This window comes from Phalacrocorax aristotelis, chromosome 9, assembly GCF_949628215.1.
Source record: "Phalacrocorax aristotelis chromosome 9, bGulAri2.1, whole genome shotgun sequence".
NCBI lineage: Eukaryota > Metazoa > Chordata > Aves > Suliformes > Phalacrocoracidae > Phalacrocorax > Phalacrocorax aristotelis.
Genome location: NC_134284.1, coordinates 13,515,823 through 13,540,306, shown reverse-complemented (window position 1 = coordinate 13,540,306; position 24,484 = coordinate 13,515,823). Strand labels below are relative to the sequence as shown.

Genomic DNA, 24,484 nt, shown 5'->3' with positions numbered 1-24,484 from the left:
TGCCTAAACTTTTACTGCTCCCTATGCCTTTTTGAGGTTATTTTGCACCCTGCTGGGCTTGCTTTCATGGTAGGCTTCTGCTATAGGATCACTGCTCAGAGTCTTGTGAGATAGAGTGTAGTTGTTCCTGCAATCTGTTTGATCCAGGTTGTGTTTGTTACAGGTCATGTTTGGGAAGCATTTACTGGCTCGTGTACTCTGCCTCATCCTGCTCCCGCTCACCCTCTACACAGCTATGTTTGCTGTTCATTTTGCAGTATTAAATAAAAGGTACGTCACAATGTTTTCTCCAGAAGAAGAATCACTTCTCTTTCCTTTGAATTAAAGGCTACTGATTATGGATTTCCCCTTTTTCAGTGTCAGAAGTGCAGCCACAAGCTGTGTCTTTGTTTAATTGCCTTTCCAGGCTCCTGCATTGTTTTTAGAACTGAGTTTGAGCTTAAGACTTTCTGAGATGCAAAGCAAGTATCCTAACCAAACTCTTTTTTTCTTTTTTTTCCTCCCCTCTTTCCTGGACCTGAAAATGTCTCCACTCCATTTTTTTTATTTTTGTTTTTGTAATTTAAAAAAAAAAAAAAGGGCATTGTATTTCTGAAAAATGCTTTGGCTGGGATTGGGGGGGGAAGAAAGAAAAGTCTGAGTGTGCCCAAAGGGGGGGCTCTTCTTTGAATGCCTGCAACCAAGGGATGCTTTTTATTTGGAAAGAGCACAACAGCTATTAAGATGGCCAAGTAATGTTTTTCCATATGCCAGCATTAAGAGGTGAGTTGAATAAACATTTCACCATTAAAAAATATTATAAAATTAAATCTGTTGTTTTTCAGTTTAAGTCAACTGGTCTTACCACTGCCCTCTTATTAGAAATGAGACTTAAGGAGCCACAGAGAGGTTTTGTTATATCTAACCTGACAGTAGGTCAGTTTATTTTTCATAAGAACACCTCCGAAGACAGTCAATGGTACTTTGTGCAGTGTCAGTATGTACATTTTTGTGACCACAAGTCCTTGCAGCTCTGGACAATTTCCTGCAAGACTGTCTCTATCTGCTGTGATTCACAACATTAGAGGTGTGTGCATTTAAGGCAACTGCAGTCATTCTTCCTCTGATGCCATGTCTAGTTTTATCTTTTTCCTTCTGTAAAAGCAATTTGGTAATGCATGACACAGCTTTGTATGCCTGTTTTGCCACACTTTGAATTGTCACATTCTTTGCTGTCTTCTGTAGTGGTCCTGGGGATGGTTTCTTCAGTTCAGCATTTCAGTCCCAGCTGATCGGGAACAATCTTCATAATGTCTCCATTCCAGAGTGTGAGTGTCCAAAGCAATGAACTGCTTTGAGTGCTGTCATTGTATGCAGTGATTTAAAGAAAAACAGTATCTCCTGTGAGTCGGTGCAGGACAGTGCAGATCATGCCTTCATGGTCAAACCCATGCTGTTCCTCTATGCAATTTTATTCACTGACAAAAAAGACTGGAAATAACAGCACATTTAGTGCAAGGTCACTGGCTGTTTCATTATATTCCTTCTAGAGGTAAAGATGCCATTTTGAGGGATTTGACAGTTTTGTGTGTATGCATCTTTGTATTTTTTGGCCCTTATGTTGCCTGAGAACAAAAAGAGATTGTCTTGTTCACTTTAGGTTTTTAGGTGTTCAGATGTGGGATTTGTTTCCAAAATGTGTGTACATGAAAACCATCAACTCCTTTGTTGACACAGTGTGCTCCTAGTTCAGCTGTGTTGCATTCAAGCATGCATGTGAATTTAGGGGAAAGATGGCTCTGTAGTCATTCCCTAACCTCAGGTTGGTTAGGGACTACTCAGCCTTTAATACGGTTTAGCCTTCTGATTAGTTCAGCTTTTCTCTGGCTGTTCCCTGCTCCAGAGCTGCTACTGGGAGAGCATCAGCTGCAGTCTCCAAGACTCTGTTCTCTGACTTGTGTTGGGAGGCTATGAAGGAAGGTATCTGAAGCCATCTGATAGCTGAGCTTGCCTTCCTTCCCTCTTGTATTGCTGTACCGGTTGGGCGATGGAGTGATCCAAAGCAGTCACATATTTTTCAAACTTGATCATGTTTTACTTTGACCATATAGTCTTACAGAAAGCTATCTGAAACCTCTCATTATTGAAATTACATACAAAAGAACTAGGACTTCTGTTTATGTTAGAACTAGGTGGGAGAATTTTAAGTGTTTCAGCCAAATGTTATGTAACAGTTTCACTGAGTCCTGATAGGGGATGGAAGATAAGCTTGCAAGGAGCTGTGTGGAGTAATGTGTCACAGGAAATAAGCTTTCATCAAAACAAAGCGGGAGAATGCATGCCTAATCAGAGTCCTGCAGACTAGCTGGGGGAGATATTTATAGGAGAGCTGCCTTATGCCTTTTCTCCTCCTTCCTTCCCATGTAGACTTGGCGTATGGGTCTGTGGTCACAATGAAGAACCTTCGGATGGCAGGGGGATACCTTCACTCCCACTGGCACCTGTACCCAGAGGGCATTGGGGCTCGTCAGCAGCAGGTTAGCATACTGTGGCAGTACTGCCTCTGATTACAACCACTGACTCGCTTCCATTGCACTTAGCTTAGGTGCTGTTGTGAGAGGAGCTGTGTATTTACTCAGCATCTGTTACACTCTCAGTGCCACAGCTGTGCACTTGGCTTGGAAGTCTGAGTAAAAAAAGATGCTTGAAGAGAGCCTACCACATTGCACCAGAGAGGTAACTTGCAGTAACAAGGCTTCATTGTAGTAGCAAGATCACCCTGCACAGATGGAAGCCAAGAGAACTTAAAAATAATATTTCGTAATGAAAGTGGTGTTGTTACCTCAAAGAAGGCTGTAAAACTTACGTTTAAAACAAATACTTTATCTTATAGCTTTCATTGCTGTGTTTTAAATGTAACAGAACAGGGCTGCTTTGTGGTATTTTCACTCCTGCCACTGGCCGCTGTGACTTTACATGAATTACTCTCCTTTTGTGCCTTTCTTCATCTGTCACCAAAGAATTTGTAAGGCTTTGCTCATTACATTAGATACCTGTATGTTTGTAAGCTAGCCATAATTAAACTATCTGAACTCTCTAATGGCTTCTGATTAAGTGATTAAGCAATAAATCAAAGTAAAAAATCAGAAATTATGTAACTATTGCTAATTAAGTAGTACAAAAATCAAGTGAATTTCTTATTTTTGTCCGTCATCATCAAGCTTCACAAATCTTTGCAGCTTCTGCATCTTTCCCAAGATGTATTTTGCAGTTTGCATGTTAGTGCCTAAAATTATTCTGAGATACTTGAAAGTTGCCAGAGAAAAATAAGTATGCATTTTTTTGACTCCCTTCAGTCTCTGTGGTGAGGAAAAAGTTTTCAGAAATGAAAACTTTAGCTTGATCTTCTTTTCCTGTTGCTTTTCCCAAACAAAAATTCTAATACTCTCACATGACATTGATGTTTATTACTGTAGATGGAGATATCATACCAAAACTGGCTCAAGGATAGGCAAAATTCAAGTGCAGAGCATGCTTTATGACACTAAAAGCAGGGAAAGGGGATTTGGAGAGGACGCTGATGGGAGTTTCCTTGAGGGTAAGTGGGAAAGGGTGGAGATTCCCCCACTGTGCTCCCTGCCCTGGAGGTGGGACAAGGGTATGGTGCTGGGACAGTTTGGAGACTGTGGAGAGTGGAATTTAAAACTTGGAGGAGATTTAGGGAGGAAAAGATGGAGGCAGTGATCTCTCTGCCTCCTCCTTTCCCACCTCTCCTGATGATATAACCCCAAGGTATGGGGTTCTACCTCCAGCTCTTCCTTTTCCCCCAGCCTCAGACACTCCTGCATGTTCTGCCCCTCACCCATACACAGGGCCATCTGCTCCCACCTGAGTGGCAGGCACAGCTCTGGGACTGGTCTGGGGTTCCACAGAGCAGGGCTTGCTGCTGCTGGAAGAGGAGATTGAGCAAAGTGGGCACAGTTCCTCATGCTTCTTGGGAAGGTTGCCCCCAGGAGCAGCACCCTCGGGCCAGATGGTCTCTCCGGCCTGTGGTAACACTAGGAGCAGTTACTCTGTGTGAGTCTGAGCAGGCTGGTAAGGATTAGCTAGGTAGCATGTGTGGCTTTAACAGTTGATCCCTGAATCCTTCTTACCTTGCCTGGGTCTTTTGGCAGGAGTATTATGGTTGTCACAGGCAGCCTGTTGTCATAAATCTCTACCAGTGATGCCTGTCTGTGAAAGCCAGTGCTGTTTCCATCTCCTGTTTCTGGTACTGGTCAGTGATTATTCAAAAAGTTCAGGTTTGGATATCTTGTAGTTGTAGAAGGAGCCTCTGAAGTAGGGTAAGAGGAGGTCAAGCTGTATGTTTGGAGGCTGTGACTCGCGATGCATGTGAACTGCCATTAAGTGTAGTGCTCCTGAGCGTACGGGCTATACACTGAATAAAAGGTATGATCTGGGTTAAGGAGTGGCCAGTAACTGACTTTCTAGGGGGGTCTATCATAAAAGTCATCCCACGGTATCTATGTTATTAGTGCATTCATTTGGGACTTCGATTAGCTGGCAAAGTGTGTGTCTGCTGTCACCAGCTCTTTTCTTGTTTGGTAAAATAATTTATCCTGTGCTTTCAGGTCACTGCCTACTTACATAAAGATTTGAATAACCTGTGGATTATAAAGAAACATGATTTGGATACAGGTAACAAATACCAGTAAAGTGCCTTTTATAACTGCTGCTTCAGTTTTGCACTTAAATATTCTGAGTTTCCTCCAGGGCAAAGTATCCTTCATGGATATGAGGGGGAGAGGAGGAAGAACAAGGGGAATCTGGCTCTATCTTGATTAACATTGTTTGTGTCTACCTTGTTTTTGGTTTTTCTCCAGATTGTACAGCTAAAGTAAATAAACTTTTCTCAGCTGAAGGTTGCATTGACAGATTTTCAGCTAGGTAGGGCTGCAAATAGCAGAGAGGAAATTAATCTGAACTTAGCATTTTTTGGAATCTGCTATTGTGGCTATGGTCTGGAGAAGTTTGGTTGTGGTACCTTCTGATACATTGTGTTCAACTGATTTGCATGGATGTTTGTTTGGAACAAGGTAGAGTACTGAATGTGAAGATCTATGGTTTGTACATGCATCTGTTGTTTTAGAATATTGTACAGCGTAGCTGAGACATGTTTGGTCTGGCAGAGTTTCCTTTCTTCACCTGCAGCATGAGTACATAAAAATTAACAAGAAATGTCTCACAACAAAAAATGCAAATAACGTAGATATAATAAAATTATAATCAGTGCTGCAAGAGTAATTTTATAGTTTGTGAAATTAAATTTAAAAAATATATATAGTTTTGGTGTTCAGATAGCCTGACCAGGCATCCTCTTAATTTAAGGGCAGTACATGCTGCTTGGGGCCATGTTATTTCAAGTAGCCCTCAGAGCTGGTCTTTAAACTAGAGCAGTGGTTTACAGCAGGCATGGAGTCAACACAAATTAGTTTGCCTTGTATTGTCTGCTTGAGGCATGCATGAGCATTCCAGAGAAACTTTCTATGACCCTGATACATTTGTCTGTGCATTAATATGACTAGTTTGCCTTCCTTCGGCAGATCTGTCAGACCCATCGAGCCCTGTGGAGTTTGTGAGGCACGGAGATATTATTCGTCTGGAACACAAAGAGTAAGGATGATTTCTGGAATTCAGAGAGATTGCATGTTTGAATAGAATTGGTGGGAGATTTGTCCTGCTGGAGACTAAATGGTTAGGCCAGCACATGGGGGCTGTGTGACAGAGGTGTCTGTGTATCTACATTGCCAGTGTGGAGTTTGTGGAGTTTTTCTTCTATGGTTTATGTTTTGAAGGGTGTCTGTTAAATGGGAAACTTTTAACAGAACCACACAACTTCATTAGAAATACCTACCTAAGCAGCAGAGGGATTTGTTCAACCGTGTGAGGTGCAATATTAAGGGTAAGCCTTCTGCAAAGATGCAATTTCAAGACCCTCATTCTGTTGCTTGTCCCCACTCTCTGAGTTTTCTAGGCAAATAGTATGGGTTTTTTGTCAGTGTACTGCAAGTGTCCTTTTGCTGTGTGCACAGGCAGTATCCACCCACTGAAGTTCTCAACAACACTGAGACCACAGCAGTGAAACACTTTTAACAAAAATGTCAGCTGGTGCTTTCCCTCTCTGTAGGGAATACCTGAGAGGAAGCAGGAGAACACTAGTGACTTGGTATTTAATCTTCATCTAGTCTAATGACACTGTGCCACAATGCTCTGTGCTGTCACAGAAGCTCTAAACTTGTGAGCCTGGAAATCATGTCATATTGCATTCAATATTGCATGTTCACAAATCATTGCTTAGGTTACCAAAATAATTTTAAGATTTAAAAAAAAAAAAGTCTTGAATTTGGTGTTTTACTACCAAATATACGGTAATATAGGTGATACAGTCATGATAAAGCAATACTGGTTAGGTCTTGATTCAGTTTCTGGAATGGGAGTGAAACTGCAGTGCTGCGGAAAAGGTCCGGCAGATGGCTCTCGTCTCCTTGTGCACGAACCTCATCGAGCTGGGCAGAGGGTTTCTGTGCAGATAAGGCTAGGCTGGATGCAGCTGTATTGCTGGTGGGGGTGGTTCATTGTCTGAGTGGCTCTACTAAGGTTTGGCCAGGATACGGCCAGCTTTTTCTGGTTGCCCCCGTTAGCAGTCCCTGCTAGGGCGTGAGCTGTTTGTCTGCTCTATGTGCATGGTACAATCTTTCCCCTCTAAAGCAAAACTGATAATCAAGAGAGGTCAGGATCTTGCTTTGCTTCTTGTGAGAGCAGGACTGTTAGCCCCACCTTTACTCTTCATTTAAAAAAAAAAAACCCAAACAACGTCTTTTCCATTGGGAGGTGGTGGATTGTAGCATGAGGGTTGGATTTATTCATGCTGCCCTCCTTTTCCAGCGCTGCTCAGTGTAGCATAAGCTCAGAGTTGCATGGTGGGAAGTGGCAGAGTCACTCTGTGGCCCCCATCACCATTAAGGCTGTATCCTGCCCTGCCCTTGACTGGAATTCAGTGGTCAAAGTGTTGGCAGCTCTCTGAATGGCTGAAACCAAACTTCTTATCACAAATTGACTGAGACATAAAAACAAAACAAGGTTTGACTTCTAATTTCATTTCAGAACTTGTAGAAATCTTCACAGTCACCAGCATGAGGCTCCCCTGACAAGGAAGCATTTTCAGGTCACTGGCTATGGAATAGTAAGTGAATGGCAAGATAAAACAAAAGCTCCTTCTTTTGGGGAGAGAGTTCATAATATGCCAAGGGGATTTATTCTTGCTTTTTCAGTTTGTTAGCCAAGGTGGTAGATGTGCATCTGCCATACTGGAGGAAAAACTGATTTTGTATGAAATAGCTTATCTCATGTTTAAGGTCTATTTAATGTGAACACAGACAAGAAAATAACTTAAGCTTTTATTGCCCGTCTAGCTTTGGCAGCGTTCAACTCCAGAAATGCCAAACTGAACAACCTTGAAGTTGCTCTGACAAATACTATTTTATGTATTTGGCCTTGTCACATAGACAAGTGCCTTTTTTTGACAGAATGATGACAAAATTTTGAATCATGAAAATGAAATCTGCTTTGAGGGCTGATTTTCCAATTACAAGGGGCTGTTGCCTAAACCCTTTTTGTGAAGCAACCAAGTTACTCCTGTTTAAAGTGTAACTGTGAGCCACAGTCATGTATGAATTGGAAGCAAAAAAAATTAAGGTTGGCAAGATAGGTACGTGTTCGTGAGTAGTTGCTCGTGTCTAGAATCATGTCTTCCTGATGGGGAATCTCTTCTGTGAAGTCTGAGTGAGGGTAGCCAGGGCTCCTTTGTTTAGCTTTGCTACCATTAGAGTTCTAGAAGTTCCTATTTGCAGTGCTTCAGTCCTATATGTCTTCCAGCTGTTTGTTTTGGGATTGGGTTTTCTTTTTTGTGGTGTTGGTTTTGGGGATTTTCTGGGTTTTTTTGTGTTTGGTTTCTTTTTTTCCTCCTATGGTATGTTTGCATGATAGAATGGAACAGGAGACTCCAATGATTTCTGGCGGATTGAAGTGGTTGGTGGAAAGGCTGGGAAGCTCATCAAAGTCCTACGGAGTCAGGTCCGGCTAACCCATGTGGCCACAGGGTGTATATTGGGCTCTTCTGGAAAGACTCTGCCAAAATGGTAAATAGCTTGTAATACCCCTCCACCCCTGTAAGGCCTTGAGCTCACATGTTCCTTTGCTCAGTGGTACTTTTACACTAAGCAATAACCACATTTCATCCATTTCTTTGTCTTTAAAAGAGTAAAATAGTAACTAGCAGGTACTAAAAATATAACCAAAGGGGAAGATCTGGGTTAGGGTTATGCAGTCTGTTACAGTGAAGGTATATAGCTCTGAAAAATTATATCCCTTACTAAGAGATGCAAGAGTGGTATGGGCATAAATCTTGTCATCTAGTAAGTCCAGGAGGGGCTGACAGATGTGTTCTTCAAGGCCCATATTATCCTTGGGATTCACAAAAATTGCTAGAAACTGGGGCAGTTCATGCTGTTCCATACCATAATCCTCCGAATTTCTTTTTATTGGTATTAATTTCTTTTGCGGTTGGAAAACCTTCTGCTGTTTTTGCATGCAGCATGTGAAGCAAGGGCAACGGTAACAAGCTGCTGTTAGCAGGGGTTGTGATTTAATGTGTCTTTGGATTATATATCTTCATCATTAAAATTATGTATATGCAGAGACATCAAGACTTATGCCAAGCAAGCTGCTGTATCTGCAAAGCTTTACTGTGTGGGATGCTAATATGCATCCTGAAGCAGCAGGCTGTGTAGTCGTGTTGCTTCTGTTTCCAGAGCAGCCTCCATTACTGCTAGCTTAGGTTTCCTTTCACAGTGTTATGGCAAAAAGGGCTTCTAAGGAATCCACTGGATGCTGAATCATAGTGAGTGCAGGCAGATACCTCTAGTGACTCTCTGATCAGAAATGCAAGTGCCATTTAGGCTTTACCAGTAAAACTGGGGTGATTGATAAATAATGTGATTGGTTTTTTTAAAAAAAAAAATCACTGCCTCTGTCAACAGCGTTCAAGAAAGGGGGTATATATTCCACCCCCACAACATAAACTTAGCCTGTGAATGGAAGTTACTGCAACAAAATATTGATGAGATTAAGACCTGAGGGGAAAAATACTTGTTAGCTGCAAATGAGGATTGTTAGAATATATTGGATTATTTCTTTTTTTAGGGATTTAAGGGGAGTAATTACTGTCCTTCAGAAAATTGTGATTAATTAATGGAATGAATTAATTAGTGGAGTGAAGTCTGCTAAGTGGTGATTGATAGAAAATTCCTTGTTAATGTGTCACATTACTGCAGGGTTTGATGCACTTTCTCCCAGAGTGTTTGATATGACCTACTAGAAATAGGGTGACAGACTAAATGAACAGTTGGTGAGATCCTCTGAAGTAATTTTTTTGTTTCTGTAATACAGTTGCTGTAGGCATGGATTGACTTAATTAACGACGGTGGTTTTCTTCTGGAGAGACTGGAAGGGTTGCCTTGAAGTAGTTTCTAGTTGTCAGTGTGCATCATCTTCAATAATCCCACTGCTCACATATGGACATAGGTTTTTTAGTTCAGACGCCCTAAGTTAGAAATGTGGTTCAAATATTCAGTAGAATTTTCGTGTTGTCTGCCTTGCAAATCTGTTTCGGTATTTACATGGTGCTTAGAGCATGTAAGAATGCAGCTGCTGGGGTTGAGTGGTATGGTAGGGGTAATGGGGAAGTATAAAGCTAAATGGGGAAAAAATCAGGCATGAACTGGAAATATTGAGTGATCTTTTGGGTGGTGGCTAACTGTTCTGCTGTTCCTCAGGGGTTGGGAACAGGTGGAAGTCACCTGCACACCATACCTGAAGGAGACTCCCAATTCCCTCTGGAACTTTGAAGATCACATTAACCCTAAGTGTAAGTAATTTATTTCCTTTTCCTTTAAGAGTGTGCCTCGGCTGACCATTAAAGGAGGCGATGAGCGATCAGTTGGCAAGAACTGGCATTCGGTGTTTGGAATTTCTGTGTTCTTTCCCAACTCAAGCACGAACTTGCTGAACTTGGGCCAGATGTTCAGAGGTGCATAGCCTTTTTCTACTTCACTGTTTGTACTTCAAGCTGGTGATAAAGCTCCAACTGCAGTGGAAGTATAAAGACTTTTTTAAGGATTTTGAGAGCTTCATGGGTAACAAAAATGTGAATTTTTATAGGCATTGCAGTACAGGCTGTTATTTTTAGCATCTTTGGTTTAATTGGGAATTATTGTCATTGATATGAGTATGTCATATAGTTAAATATTTTTTTAAAAAAAGTTAGGATCCACCCTGTTCTGCTGCATTTTCTTTCTCTCTCTTAATGGGGCATGCTAAATGATGACTTTGCAGTACCATCAAGAAATGAAGTGTGACAGAAAACTGAGTTTCCCAGCAATGACAAGTGGGCCTTGCAGCCTCATCCAGGGGTTAAATACGTGTCACAGCCTCATTTGGCCTGAATTTTTCGATACAACTTTCATCCCCTGAATTGCAGATGACTCAGGCTGAATTCTGAGTTATTAAAAATCCTAGTGTTCTTCATCCTTTCAGAGCAACTGTGTGCAAACCAAAGGAGAGGAATCCTGGGCTGTTGACTTAATAGAATTTCCTCTTCTGTTGTAATGCGTTTATATTCCCACACTTCATGGCTCATCTACAGATAAACAGCAGCCTATGAACAGTCTGTCTCTAATTTCAGCTAGAAATACAAATCTGTGTATTTCATGGACTTTTATCTATTTCTTTTGCTCCTGGAAGTGAAGGAGGAAATCTAGGAGTACATCAGTTGTGAAATTCACTGGGGGATACTTTGGACTGCAAGCCTCTGTGTTTAGAATATGAATGAATTGCATAGGGAATTAAAATTGGTGCTAGAAGCAGATTTGTCACAGGAGGAGAGTTTAGTTTGTTACGAAAGAGGCAAATAAAAGTAAACCACACAGACTTCTAATCTATTTTTCTCTCTTTTTCTCTCTTTTTCTAAAGTGCCCAATATCAGCCTGGATGTTTTGAAGCCCTCTTTTGCAGAAATTCTGCTAGAATCCCATATGGTTATGATCCGGGTAGGATAGCATTAATCCTAGATTATAATTTTCTTCCTCTTTTCTCTGGCATCAAAAAGAAATAGCATTTTCTGAGATGTCTTGGTGGTGGCTGCAAGTTAGGGCAGAAATTACATACTCCGGCAACTTACTTGAATTTATACTTAGAAAAAAGCGTGGTCTTGCAGCTAAATCTTCCAAAAGTTTGGAAGCCTTGGGCTTGCTGCCTGGCTCTGCTGTTGGTGTGATCTAGCTACAGCTTAATTATGTAATCCCTCCACTGCTGAAATTCGGTTCTGTAAAGGAGAGTTGGAAATTTTCCCTACCCTACTGGAAGGTTTTAAAATTAAATTAGTGCTTTTGAGGCAGGAGGATATTACTGTGGTCAGAGTCAGGAAAATTTGCTAAACAGACACTTAGGAGAATGATTTGGAAAATTGATTTGTTGGATTGATGAGTTTGGATTGAAAATGGAAAAGTTCTACTTTTTTTAAAGTTCATTGAGATGATGTGTTTTCTGCTTTCCTCTTCCCTATTTATCCCTGCATATAAAAAAAAAGAGCTGGATTTAGTATTTTCAAGGTGGACTACTCTTGCAGTCTTTCCCCATGATTGGTCTTTGTGCTCTTGGACATGGCCCTTCTGCTTCCAGCTCTTCAATCCTTTGTCTGAAGCATGAGAAGTTACTATTTTGAGAAAGGAGTCTAAGGTTTTGTTTGCTACTGTTTGTAAAGCTCTTCTCAGAGTCTTATAAAAAAAAAAGGAGGTAGTCAGGCAAATTGTTATTAATGCTAAGCATTTCCATGGCAACCAGTGATAATGCTGTCTCAGGTGAGGAAGCACCTTCGTGAGTTTCCATGGAAATAATCTTTCTGAGGCTTTTATCTCAGAGTGGAGGGAAACCTGTCAAAGTAGTCTCTTAATGAACAAAGGTCTTGCTTATGCAACATGTAATCTCGGCGACAGAAAAGCTGGAGGAGAGAAATGGGAGAATACTGCCTCTAATGGTACCCAAATAACATTTTCAGTTGCACAGTAATATTAAAACATTAGTTGTCCTCATTGTGGCCATCTCCAGAAGATGATGTGTTTATGTAGTCACAAAATAGCCTTTACTCAGGAAGAGTATTCATGTATGTTTGTGTAACCAGACATTTCTAGGCAGGCTTTGCAGCATAATTGCCTGCCCATTTAAATTTTATCTTGGCTTATCTGTAGGGAAACAGTGGCCTCAAACCAAAGGACAATGAAGTTACATCCAAACCTTGGCACTGGCCTATCAACTACCAGGTATAGTGATCAATCCACCTTCCTTTCTGTTTTAAAGTGATTTTGCTGTGCTTCAAGAAGTACAGCACCTCTTAATTGCATTGAAGATGTTGTCAGCTTTATTTTGTAGCACCTGAGCTGTATGGATGGGAATTTGTCTCACCTTTGACACTGTGCAAAATACAAACTGGATTGATGCAAACCCATTTTACTCCCTTCTGGTCTGTTTCTTCAGGGCCTGCGTTTTTCTGGTGTCAATGAGACTGATTATCGGGTATATTTGCTGGGAAACCCGGTAAGCTGGAGTGGGAGGTTCCAAGCCAATGCCTTTAGAAATTTTAGCTTCTATTGCTTCTGCCAGTGACAATGATTTTCTTCCTCCTCCTCATTTGGACTGTCTCATTGTACTTTTATGCTTGCATGTAGTTTTTCATTTCCTCTCACACGCGCATTTCTACATCCAGCCTAAAGTCCCAAATCTTTCTTTTTTTCCTATGTAGGTGATTTGGTGGCTAAATCTGGTCACTATTGGGTTATATCTTCTGATGGCAGTTTCCACTGCAGTGACCCTCAAGAGAGGTGTCCAACTGACATCTGAACTCAAAGGTGACGTCAGTCTTCCTGTCCCTCCTCCACTATAGGATCCCTATTATAACATCCTGGTTTCCTGATATAATAAAGCTCATCTTGGGACTCCTGTATTAAAATAAATCTTTTTTTTATATTGTATTAAAACCCTGGGGGTTGAACAAAATATACTCAAGGCAGCTGTATGTACAAAATACTAAGCTATATAGAGCTTTGAAAGTGTGGCACTGAATAACTGTTAACAAAGGGTTCCATACTAAAAATAATTACTCTGATGAGTAAATCTCACTTTTTGCATGGCAGACCCTTCCTAATGAGTTGCCAAATTTCCTAAGTCTTTAAGACTTGATAGGAGTCAGCAAGGGCCCTGACACAGTTACTTACTCAAAGAGTCCTCTCTTTGCTCTGGAAGTGACTCAGAGGAAGGAGATGTGATCAGTGGCTCTTCAAAAGTCTTAGCACTCCTTTGCTGGAGAGTACAGAGCTGGTCTGGGTATAAGCTGGCATCTCAAGGGGATCCAAAGAGATGAGTCTCAGTAGGCTTTTGCTGCCTTGTCTTCTTGCAGGAGACAAGGGCTTGGATTAGTCAGTAGCTCACATGCCAGCTCTGCACTGCAGGTGATCACCCAGCCTAGCATGGGAGTTGCTTATGAACTGCTCAGGAGTCAAGATGTCGGCCACAATTGCTGTCAGTTACATTGATTACTGCAGCTCAGAAATGGCCAGATGCATGTCTGTTGGAAAGACTATATATGATCTGGACATACCAGTAGGAGAAGGTGATAAACCATACGTCAGGGAAACCTTCCTGACACAGACATCTACTGGTCCCATGGTTTTTAGCTTGTTCTGCTTTGCAGACTTCCAAGATGTTTTTTCTAGTAGAGATACCCCACATATGTTACTGATAATAGGCTTCCTTTTCACAAATGCGTTTTGCAGGCACCTTAAAAGTGTGTGGATGGCAGGACTTTGTGTGGCAAGGGTGGGAAACCACTGAGCTTAGGTTATCGAGCAATGTCCACAAGGAAAAGAGTGGAAACTTCATATCTCAAATAGTTTTGTAGTGAACAGAAGTCTTCAACAAAAATAGTGTAAGGAGCTACCTGTATTGGCTGTAAGGGAGACAGACCAGTTGGATCAATGCACTGCTCTCAAGCTCTGCATGTGCTCTGTACTGCTGTAGTATGCATGGTGTTTTGAAATGAGAAATGTTTCCTGATCTTTATGAAAATCAAATGACAAATGTGGAAGATGCAATGGTCCTTTTTTACATCCAATGTGAAGGTTGTAGAGCTTTTCACAAACCCTAATAAGTCATACTTTGAACGTTCCAGTTTACATCAATGGTTGCTTCATTTTGTAGATCTATTTGTGGGAAGTGAATTCTAAAATGTGATGTGAAACTATTCAGTTATGCATTAAGTTATTGGCTGAGCTGCATGCAGACACCAGAGTTCTCAGTCCCTTCCCCAGGCTCTAAAAGCTAGGCAATATTTCTTTCCAGGTAAGGCTGGGAAAGTGATCATCTTGATGGCTTGTAGTCTCATTGCAGAGAGACTAAAGAAAATCAGAAACTGGAATGACTTAATTAGTCTGATGTACGTCCTGAGAAACTGCATGTTTGGTCTTAACATAGAGCATGATCAACCTCCTGCCAGTCCCTTGAGACTTATGCCTCTGTATATCTTTTCTGATAACTGCTTTCCTGAAAAGTGTTTGTACGTTTATAAAGAATGCAGCTAGGATGTTGCAGAGGCTTGGAGCTATTTCAGACCAGTACATGACTTCCTGCAAAGATCATTCCTGTTGAGTTTACTTACTGTGATAACGCTTGCAAATAGGAACTGTAGTTGAGTTTTTCTCTGCTGAAGTCTGTTTATTTGTGTTCCAGAACTGTCCAGAGTTGTGCTATGTGGTGGAGGGCAGATCACGCTGGGCTGGCTCCTTCATTACCTCCCTTTTTTTCTGATGGGCCGAGTTCTCTACTTTCACCACTACTTCCCTGCCATGCTTTTTTCCAGCATGTTGACAGGTAAATACTAGAGTCTGGGAGAAGGCAGTTCTGTTAAATGGAATGTTTTCTGACATAAACAGCATTTTTAAAATAGGTTTTCTGCTTGCTTGTGCAAAGTGCTTGAAAACATTGACTAATTAAGAATGGTTTTCACAAAGCAGCTTGCAGTGCCAAATTGGTTTTTTTTGTTACCACCCTGAAGAGGCAGTCTTGTCTCGTGCTTAGGGCATTTAAATTTAGAGATGTGATTCCTGCTCTCTGCTGTGTCACTGTTCTTACAGATGCTTTTATACAAGTTACTTCCCTTTGTTTGCTTCCGCCACTTTTCTGTCATGTGTGTTTATAATTCAGTCTTGGTAGTTTTTCCTGTGATTTTGTACCAAGTTAGCATTCTGGGGCCTGGATCTCTTTTGCATTTATTCAAATAGAAAGGTAGGCAAAAAGAACCTTCTGCTGATACAAAACAGTCCCTATAGTTCTGAAGGTTACTAAGGTAAATGAATTTTAAAACTGACAAGGTTTTCTCGTGTTAACAGAACTTTGTCAGCCCAGTCTGTAGCTGAACGTAGCAGCTCTGTTCTTTGGCATCTGCATTGCTCCTGACTTCTGCCTCTTCCTTCTCCTAGGAATCACCTGGGACACACTACTGAAGTTCTGTGCTAGAGTCCTGTCACCCAGAATTACAGCTAGAAAAGTATATGGAGGGGGGTTCCTGGCACTGGTTCTGCTCATCATATACAGGTGAGTGCTGAAAGCTGAACTTTCTCTGAACATGTGACAGTCACTGTCTCAATGGAAACCTTTGTGCCTGTTAATTATCCTTAGCCTTTGTCTCTGCCTCTCTTCTCTGCTAAACTTGTCAGACATCATCAAGCCCAATCCTAAACCCTCCAATTTGGTTAGATTCAGCATCTATGTCCCAGTAAATGCATTGTAAAACATCTTTCCATTGCAGGGAATCTTTCTTTTATCCCAGCACTCAGTGTGAACACTCTGTTCTCCTCCAAACCCACAGCTCAGTGGTTTCTGATTCTAGTCCCCATGTCAGATGGTCCCACATCCCTCAAATACAGGCAGGTTCTTCATTGCTGTAGGTTTTCTTAGCTGGCTTTTCTCCAAAGCTGTTCCTTTCTAAGAGAAATTATCACCTGTGATAAAACTGTGCACTGTGTATAAATTGTGTTCACTGGGTTCCTTCTAATCTCTGCTGGAGTTTAGAGCAGACCAAACCAAAGGCCCCATAGAATATCTGTCTGGACTAATCTGCTGCAATGTTCTCAAGACAGAAAACTCTGCAGTCCCTGATGGGCATTTGGTTTCTTTCCACAGCTTCTACCTCTTCCATCCTCTGTCTTATGGGATGATAGGACCCATGGCCTCTGACCCTAGCAGCCCCATGGCAGGGCTCCGGTGGATGGACTCCTGGGAGTTCTAGAGCCAGCAAAGGGAGCCTGGAAACAGCAGATGAGAATCATGAGTTCTGCTGCATCTCAAGCTGATTTTGGTGCTTTGGAGACGTGTGACTCTAAAATGCTCTCTCTGGAGAACTCTGGGTATAGTAGCCCTCTTGCTTTGGCATTTGTTTGTACTGCCTGCGTTGGAAGATGCAGAGGATGACCATGAGAAGGTCTTTTTAGAAAGACTTAAGTCCTGAATCCTTCGGGTATATTCCTGGACACCTGGTTGCTTAAATCTCTGTTCTTTTGAGCAATATATATCAGTCAAACAACAGTGGCGTTCCAGCAGCCAGACCAGTACAAGCTGGAGGCTGTGTGTAGTTGCACATTCAGATGTGTGTGTGGGGTGTGTGTGTGTCTTCCTTCTGGTAATCTAAGCTTCATTGCAGTTTGAGAGCCAGACAGTGTCTGAGACATTAGGACTTCTACCATGATTAACAACCTTTCTTGAGGCGAGGTTTTTGAAAGGTTCATATAAGTATCTGGGGACCTCCATTCTAACTTCCCCTGGCTGTCTGCATTTTTTTGTTCTGACCCTGATTTTTTTGAATTTGACTGAAAGGGGTCTGCTTGAAGTCTCCTGAGCCACTGTGCCTTGCCTGTCTCCCAGGCCCTCTGCAGACAGAGGAGATGGAGATGGTTTGTCCCTGTATACTGCCTTGCTTTCTGGTCACCTTTAATCGTTTATAACAATCACCTAGCAGGCTTGTGCTCAGAGCCAGACTGTTCCAGCTCAGCACTTTGTAGCTTATTTGCAGTTCCATCTGAGACTGCTAAGGAAATTACAGTGGAAATAGCATGTGATTTATTTTCTGCCCCAGTATGCTGTGAAGACCAGCTTCGTGGGAGCATACTAGGGACTGAAACGATAGCTTGGGAATTTTACAAACAGCTGTCGTTCATGTTTTGATCCCAGCTATTCCAGTGCTTTTAGGGGGAGGCTTCATCTTAATGAATGTGGCATCTGCAAAACTGGCTGTCAGTGCCATGGTATCTGTGCGCTATATTCCAGCCAGTTCACTCTCATGAATGGCTGACCATCGAATTACTGTATTGAAGAAAATGTGAGGCCAGACAAAAATTCTTTGTCTGCTAAGTGTCAAGAGCCATTGGATGTTGAATCCACCCCTTCCAAGAAAGCGGAATACTATTTATCAGGTGCCTTTCGCCTGTGTTAGGTCTGTTTTTGTAAATGTTCCTTTTATTCCATCTCCTGCTCTTCACCCAATTTCAATTTCTTGTCGCAGTTCAAGTTGCTACCTTGGTAGCACCCAACATGATGACACTTAGACCCCCAGCTGTGTTCCTGCCTCAAGAAGTTAATATTTGCAAAACTCTTTTGTGTATGTTTCAAGGAACTCAAGCCTTTAATTTCAGAGTTCTTGCTCTGCTTCTCAGGCTTACATCAAAACTACAGGTATAGGGAGAGCAGCAGGTGAGTGTGCCCGTCTTTAAACATGGCTTGTCCATTCATTTCTCTTACCAAACCTTGAATTCTAATATATTTCCTACAACACAGAAGGGCTGTGTTAGCATAGTTGTTCTGTGTGGGGGACTGAGACTGCAGTCAGACTTGCTTTCATTCCTCCTTAATAGAGGTCCATAGCATTGTTCAGTAAGGCAGCTGCTTGCTATTGTAAGGTTCTGGCTTGGTGTGTCGCATCTCTCTCCAGAAGCTGACCCCTACAGACACTAACTCAGGTGGTATGGACCTATGGTTTTCATTCTAAAGGTTTTGAGTTAATCACCTGCTGGTAATACATGTTGGGAAGCCATTGTGCTAATTAGCTACTGGATTTGATGATGCTTTTCCACTTGCTATTGCAGGAAGTGCTCCTACCTTCGTGAGCCAGGGGTTCATAGAGGTGATATATAGGCAAGAAGGGTGAGGGAGAAGGCTGCAAACTTCTTCAGATCCTGCTTGATCTGAGAGCAGCTGCGAATTGTTAACTGTTGGCAACATGGCAGGCAGACAGTACGGTGCTGCCTTTGTAACAATGTGATTCAGCATTTCATGTCTTGGTGAGGTTATCGGCTTAATACCTTGCTATCCTGAATATGGGCTTTCCCTAATATAGTCCCATTGCTATGGGGAGGATTTGCTGGAAGAGCTGATAAAAGCCATGATTTAAAGTATAGGGTTTTTCCTAGCACACAGAGTCAGACACTTGCCCTTAACATTAACAACAAACTAAGAAACTTGTGAGTGTTTTGGAATGACAGTTTCTAACACCGTTTATCAAATTACATCTGTGGGAAAGCAAAGATCGACTCAGTAACCTTGGTTACTGCAGTTGTTACGAAGTGGTCAGCTTTGTAGGAGCTACCTGAGGAAGATGAGACAGTGTGTTTCTTGGCCTGGGTCCCTCTATTCTTTATTGCTAATAATCTTTCGGGTGGGGATTGGCCAGCTGAAGGTGGCAAATGTCATGTTCCCATCCCACCTTCCTGTGCACAAGCCCAGCTTCTGTTACAATACGGGCAGAGGTTTGTTTTTCTTTAGGACAGCCATTTCAGAAATCCTCTGAGAGCACTTGATTGGCATTGAGACTGATCTATTTCTTAGGCCTTGTGTGCTGGTAAGGGGGTGGAGGCACGCAGGGAAAAAAAAATCTAGCTATTCCACAAGAGGGAGCAACCTCCATCAGATATTTTTTTTTAACTCTGGAGTTTAAAGTATTGAAAGGTCTACATTTGAAGACTAGAGGGCAGACATTTCCTCTGTACCCTCTGGACTCCAATAGCTGGGTTTTCAAGTAAGTGTAAATTGATGTTGCTCTGTTTTCTTTCAGGAGAGAAATACTGAAAAATTGTTTTAGTTAGAATTTGACCTTCAATATTTGCTTCTCAGAACAAAACCTGTCAGGCCATAGCTGCAGCATAATAGTAACCAGCATTTTGTGAGGTCAATAAAATACAGTAATTAGGATTCCATTACTGACTCTGAGTTCAAATGTCTGAGTGGTGCAGACACGAGGCAATAGGTGCAGCGCATTCTCTACTTTCTGAATGGAGTTCGGGCTGCTTCAGTTCAGTTTTTCCATTTGTGCTTGTGGAATGAGTTCAGGTTAATTTGAGGACTGCTTATTAGTCCTTTTCCTCAGTCATGTGGAAAATATCTAATGGTGCTTTCTGAGGCCAGAAGATCCTGTTCTCTGGAGTAGCTGCTCTCTTTGCTTGACAGGGCTCCTTTTATCACTGGCAAAGTATTTCATCAAACTATATCTGTGGGTTCAAATCACAAAAAGCTGCAGGCTGCCATGTTCCCTGCTTCAGATTCTTTATGTGTAAACTCTATTTTCATCTCTTCAGTCTTGGGAGGATCGATAGAAGGCCTCTAGGCTCATATAGCTTCATCCTAGACAATCCATCCATCTTAAAAGATTTCTGTTAACAGTCTCTTCAGGACACTGATGGGCGCACACCTATTCCAGCAGCAGGGACTAGCCTATTTCGAGGAACTGGACTCCTCGTGCTATGAGACACAGACGTGACTGTGGGGAGGATTTGAATGGAGATGCCTGTGCCAAGGCTGCCCTTGGTCCAGGTGGAGGACTTCTGTGTCATGCACTGCTTGCCAGCATTGTTCACAGCCCTGTGGGTGGGAGAGCCACCACCTCTCTCATCTGCAGAGTGTTTTCTTTTTGCATCTTGACTGGAAGGGCTTATTGATGCACAAAGGGCACTGACAGGATCTACCTTTTTATATCTCCCTCCTTCCTTGTGCTTCTTCAAGTGTCCCCAAAGTACGAGACATGTCTTTTCTTCTCCTCCAATTTTTAGGCTGCACATACATTTATTACGAGTGCCTAGACAAGGAGTAGGACAGGACACATCATAGTATCCTGAGTGGATGAGTACCTGTCACATGCATTGTGAGCTTGTTATGGAAAGGTGAACAAATGTGTTATTTGACAGTTCCCTCCTGTATCCCTCTGAGAATTGTTGTCAAGGGACTTGAGAGTGAGCCAGCTATCAGCATGGAAACACAGGCATTTACCGGAAATTCTCCATTGCCACGCTTAGGGGCTTCCCTTCCAGAGGCCGTGCCTGTGTGACTTACCCTGTGGGTTGGCACTCTGCACACAAGTACTGTTATAATGCTTTTTCCTCCTCTCAGGATCCTGCTGGCAATGTGAAAATCTCCTTAGCGGTGCCCTGTGCCTCCACCAGCTGGGGAATATAGGTAAGAATTTTTTTCCCCCCCTTTACAGCAAGTGACCCCACACATTGGCAAGTGTGTGTCATGAAAGCAAAAATGTGTGGACTGTTAGAACACCATAAGGCTCTTTCCTGCTGGGAAAGGAAAGCTGATGATAAGAGCACCACCTCCATAGCACATTGCTCCCTTTGGGGGGCTGTGGGCTGCAAGCAGTTAGGACTGAAAATTGTCTGTCTTCTTTAAAGTACTAAGACCATGGCTGCATGGTTGGTTGTGAGTTGCTTTACTTTTCAAAGTCCCTTATGCTCTTTACTTGAATGTCAGGGGCTATGATTGTCACAAATAATACCTGAGGTAGGGGCATACTAGCACAGAAACCACTCCTGCTGAATCTGTAATTGGTCCTAGACCTTTGCAAGTGAGTTTATTGTGTTTTACAGGAGGTACTGTTCAGAACCATCCTTGAAGAACTTGCTCCTGACTAAGCAAGAGTTTGGAGCAGCAGTGAGAGGGGTTCTTTTGTAATTCTGTCCTATACTATGAACCTTTCTTACTAATTCTGTGTGTGTGTATGTGTGTACGTGTGTGTGCATCAGTCCATGAACTGAATGTCTTCTAACTAAGGTGTAATTACTGCACCATACAGTGTGGATGGGAGAATGTTCCCTTGAGCTGTAACTGTATTTTGTACAGGAGATCATGGAAAATGAGAATTTGCAATTTCATTTTGTAATAAATACCTCTTCTTTCAAGCATTCTCTTTGTGTCTAAATCTTGAGGTGGGTTTTTTTCCCCCCTTTCCTCCTTCCCTCACGTGCATACTTAAAGTACAAACATGAATTTTAAATGGATCCATTGGAGAGTTTGATCTAGGACATCAGTGATGTACAGCAGCTTTTAGCACACAGTGTTGCTGGACTGCAATTCCAGGAGGTCAGATTTTACTGCAGTCCAAGTAATGTGCTGATAAGCACAGCGGGAAGTGAAACTGGTACATTTGGATGAGAATAAAGCACTGTCTGTTGAAGCGGGCTTATTTCTCCATGTTAAAGATGTGTTAAATTGTAAATACGTATAATATGTCAGGTTTAATGGGTATATCAATCTTCTGGTAGGTTGCCTATGAACACTTCATTTGACAGATCAAGCACTTTATTCAGGAACCCAACATTTTTCTTTAAGTTTTTCTTATGCTGAGTATGTAGTTTCCGTACCATCATACTGATGCACAGTTTTGTACAAATGAGGCCTTGCTGTGAACTAAATGCAAGAGTCTGCAATAAAACTGTAATGCTGTAAATCAGAATCTGGCTCTACGGCAGGCTGAAGTGACAGGGCATCCTATACTTTTCAGTAGAGCGTAACAAAGGGTTGCCATCCTTGGGCTGGAACTAGATGGGGAAAAACAAAATACAGCCTTCTTATTTGGGGCTACACATTGATGCCCAGATCAGAGCCACACAGTCTCTTTGGACATGGTTCAAGGGCTGCTAAAGCCAGGACAGCTAGAAACTGGACTACGGCCTGCACAAGGTGATGCAATAAGTTAATAGATGGTTACTGAAAAGCCTGTTGGCATCTCGTATTGCTTCAGAAAGTGGTTTTTTGATATTGTCTGATCAGGGCTATTGTTCTGGAAGAAAGGACTGCTGATACAGAAGCTGTGCTAGAGTGTGGGGAGATGACTGTAAGGAAAAGGCATGAAGTACTGTTCAGAAAATGCTAATAATACTGAAGTAAAACTTAACTTCTCTCTGCCCTCCAAAGGAAGAATCTCTTCTTTCTGCAGGTAAGTGATCTCACATGCGTGGACATTAGTGACTGATTCCATTTTGCATTTGTTTCGAACCTGCCAGGTTTCTAGGCTTCTAAATTCCAGCCATCATCCTGTTACATGTTCCTCAACAAGAATGAGGCTTTTTTATAGCCTAGTGTTTTAATATAGAGTTTGTGGTCTGTCTTCAAGCTGCTACTTAATCTTCTGTTTGCCAACCAAATAGAAACTTTCAAGGCAAGTTGCTTCCTCTAGCCCTCAAATCTCCTGTGCTTCTTTTCTCATTTTCTTCAGTTAACCCATATGGTTTCTCAGACTGTCTTCCAACATCAGTCTCCAATTCCATTTCATAGAATCATAGAATGGTTTGGGTTGGAAGGGACCTTAAAGATCATCTAGCTCCAACCCCTGTGCCATGGGCAGGGACACCTTCCACTAGACCAGGTTTCTCAAAGCCCCATCCTGCTGGCCTTGAACACTTCCAGGGAGGGGACATCCACAGCTTCTCTGGGCAACATGTTCCAGTGCCTCACCACCCTCAGAGTGAAGAATTTCTTCCTTATATCTAATCTAAATTTACTCTCTTTCATTTTAAAGCTATTGCCTCTTGTCCTGTCACTACCTGCCCTTGTAAAAAGTCCCTCTACATCTTTCTTGTAGGCCCCGTTCAGGTACTGGAAGGCTGCTATAAGGGCTCTCTGGAGCCTTCTCTTCCCCAGGCTGAAATACCACTCCTTCCTGGTTTACATCCAAGGACTGTGGTTGTTGTACACTTTGGAGCTGTTTTCTAAAACAACACCTCTAACTCTGTAGCTCTGGCCCATGTAATGCATTCTCTGGAAATAGAAAGGTGGTATTTTATCTGAATGGGCATAGTCTACCAAGCATTATGATTGCTGTAAATTGCTTTTTCCATATTTACCATTCTTGCAGTCATTATTTTATCTCCAGATTCAATCCAAAGCTACTCATCCTGCTGTCTTGCAGCTGACAAAAGGTATTTTCAGGCTTTGTTCATCTGACCTTTTTTTCCACCATGTATTTTAGGATGAGGTAGTTCCAAAGTCCCTGGTTTTCTCCGTAGACCAGAAAGGGAGTTTAGGTTACTTGCCCATATGAAGGCATCTGTGTTGGTCAGCTGAGCCCCACCCTGGCAGTGTGCTGACCCCTTGGGATGCTTTACGGACCATAACTATTTGGTTACACCTTGGTGGAGAAGGAAACTAGCTGAGAAGCAGGGAGGAGCTGGTTGTGATGATAATGTGAACATGCATAAGATGGTACATCTTTATTTAAGATTTCTGAACTGTGTGAGAACAGCCAGTGCTACTGAAGAAAGTGAATTTAAACAATTTCCAGGCAAAATCCCATTGGAAGCAAGTCTGAGGAGAGGTATTTAAATAAAGGTCACCAAGAGCACAAGCACCAACTATCCCCATGCAAAGCAAGGCCAGGAAGAACCAAAGCAGCCAAAGACGAGAAGCTGAGTAACAAATTCTTAATTGACTTCAAATACAAGAGAGAGGCATCCAGAAAGTGTGAACTCAAATTACTAGGGGCTGCTATGAAAGAGTCATGCAGAGGGGGAAAGCAAAAAGGCTGTTTCACAAAATAAAATGAAGACATAATGAGGAATATTGAAGTTAATGAAAAACTGTCAGGATGTAAGTAGTAAGAGACGGATCAAGAAGTAGACCACTCCTTGGCAGAGGTGGAAAGGCCTGAACTGACAGATCACCCTGAGAAGTTGTACACCTGTCTTCAAACATTTTGATAATAAACTCCCTACTGGGTTTGTAATTTTCTCTGTGCTGGTTTTTATCAGGCTAGTTAGCTTCCTCCTTTACTTAATCATCCTGTTCAGCCTTTTTGAGTGTTGCCACATTTTATACTCCATATGTCTGCTGAAATTTCTTTGTTTGAAGCATTATTTAAAAAAAAACAAACAATAAGTGGGTTGGAGATACCCTCAGGCAGCTCTTGTAGGACTCATGGGTGCAAGCTGTCTGTGCCTTCTGATTTTAAGTCTCTATTGCCCACAGTTGCTGTTTGACAACCTATTTAGTTACTAATGGATTGGAAAGTGCTTTATGA

The 24,484-nt window shown here is 42.0% G+C and overlaps 1 protein-coding gene across 7 annotated transcripts in view; it reads left to right on the top strand.

The window, feature by feature from the left end:
- The window catches only part of POMT2 (protein O-mannosyltransferase 2), a 31,147-nt gene extending 8,593 nt beyond the window's left edge, over window positions 1–22,554 (top strand). Inside the window, exons 7-23 of one of the 7 annotated variants that reach the window (XM_075103600.1) lie at window positions 164–270; window positions 1,225–1,307; window positions 2,407–2,516; window positions 4,611–4,677; window positions 5,583–5,652; window positions 7,144–7,222; window positions 8,026–8,177; window positions 9,873–9,964; window positions 11,068–11,144; window positions 12,342–12,413; window positions 12,628–12,687; window positions 12,893–12,998; window positions 14,875–15,015; window positions 15,624–15,738; window positions 16,327–16,550; window positions 20,575–20,640; window positions 21,057–21,371. In XM_075103600.1, the coding sequence (XP_074959701.1) occupies window positions 164–270; window positions 1,225–1,307; window positions 2,407–2,516; window positions 4,611–4,677; window positions 5,583–5,652; window positions 7,144–7,222; window positions 8,026–8,177; window positions 9,873–9,964; window positions 11,068–11,144; window positions 12,342–12,413; window positions 12,628–12,687; window positions 12,893–12,998; window positions 14,875–15,015; window positions 15,624–15,738; window positions 16,327–16,432 (1,437 nt within the window). In that variant the 3' untranslated portion in view covers window positions 16,433–16,550; window positions 20,575–20,640; window positions 21,057–21,371. Of the gene's footprint in view, window positions 1–163; window positions 271–1,224; window positions 1,308–2,406; window positions 2,517–4,610; window positions 4,678–5,582; window positions 5,653–7,143; window positions 7,223–8,025; window positions 8,178–9,872; window positions 9,965–11,067; window positions 11,145–12,341; window positions 12,414–12,627; window positions 12,688–12,892; window positions 12,999–14,874; window positions 15,016–15,623; window positions 15,739–16,326; window positions 21,372–22,239 lie in introns of those variants that run through there. The other 6 variants (XM_075103604.1, XM_075103605.1, XM_075103599.1 and 3 more) reach the window with 6 other exon arrangements.
- The last annotated feature ends 1,930 nt before the right edge of the window (window positions 22,555–24,484 follow it).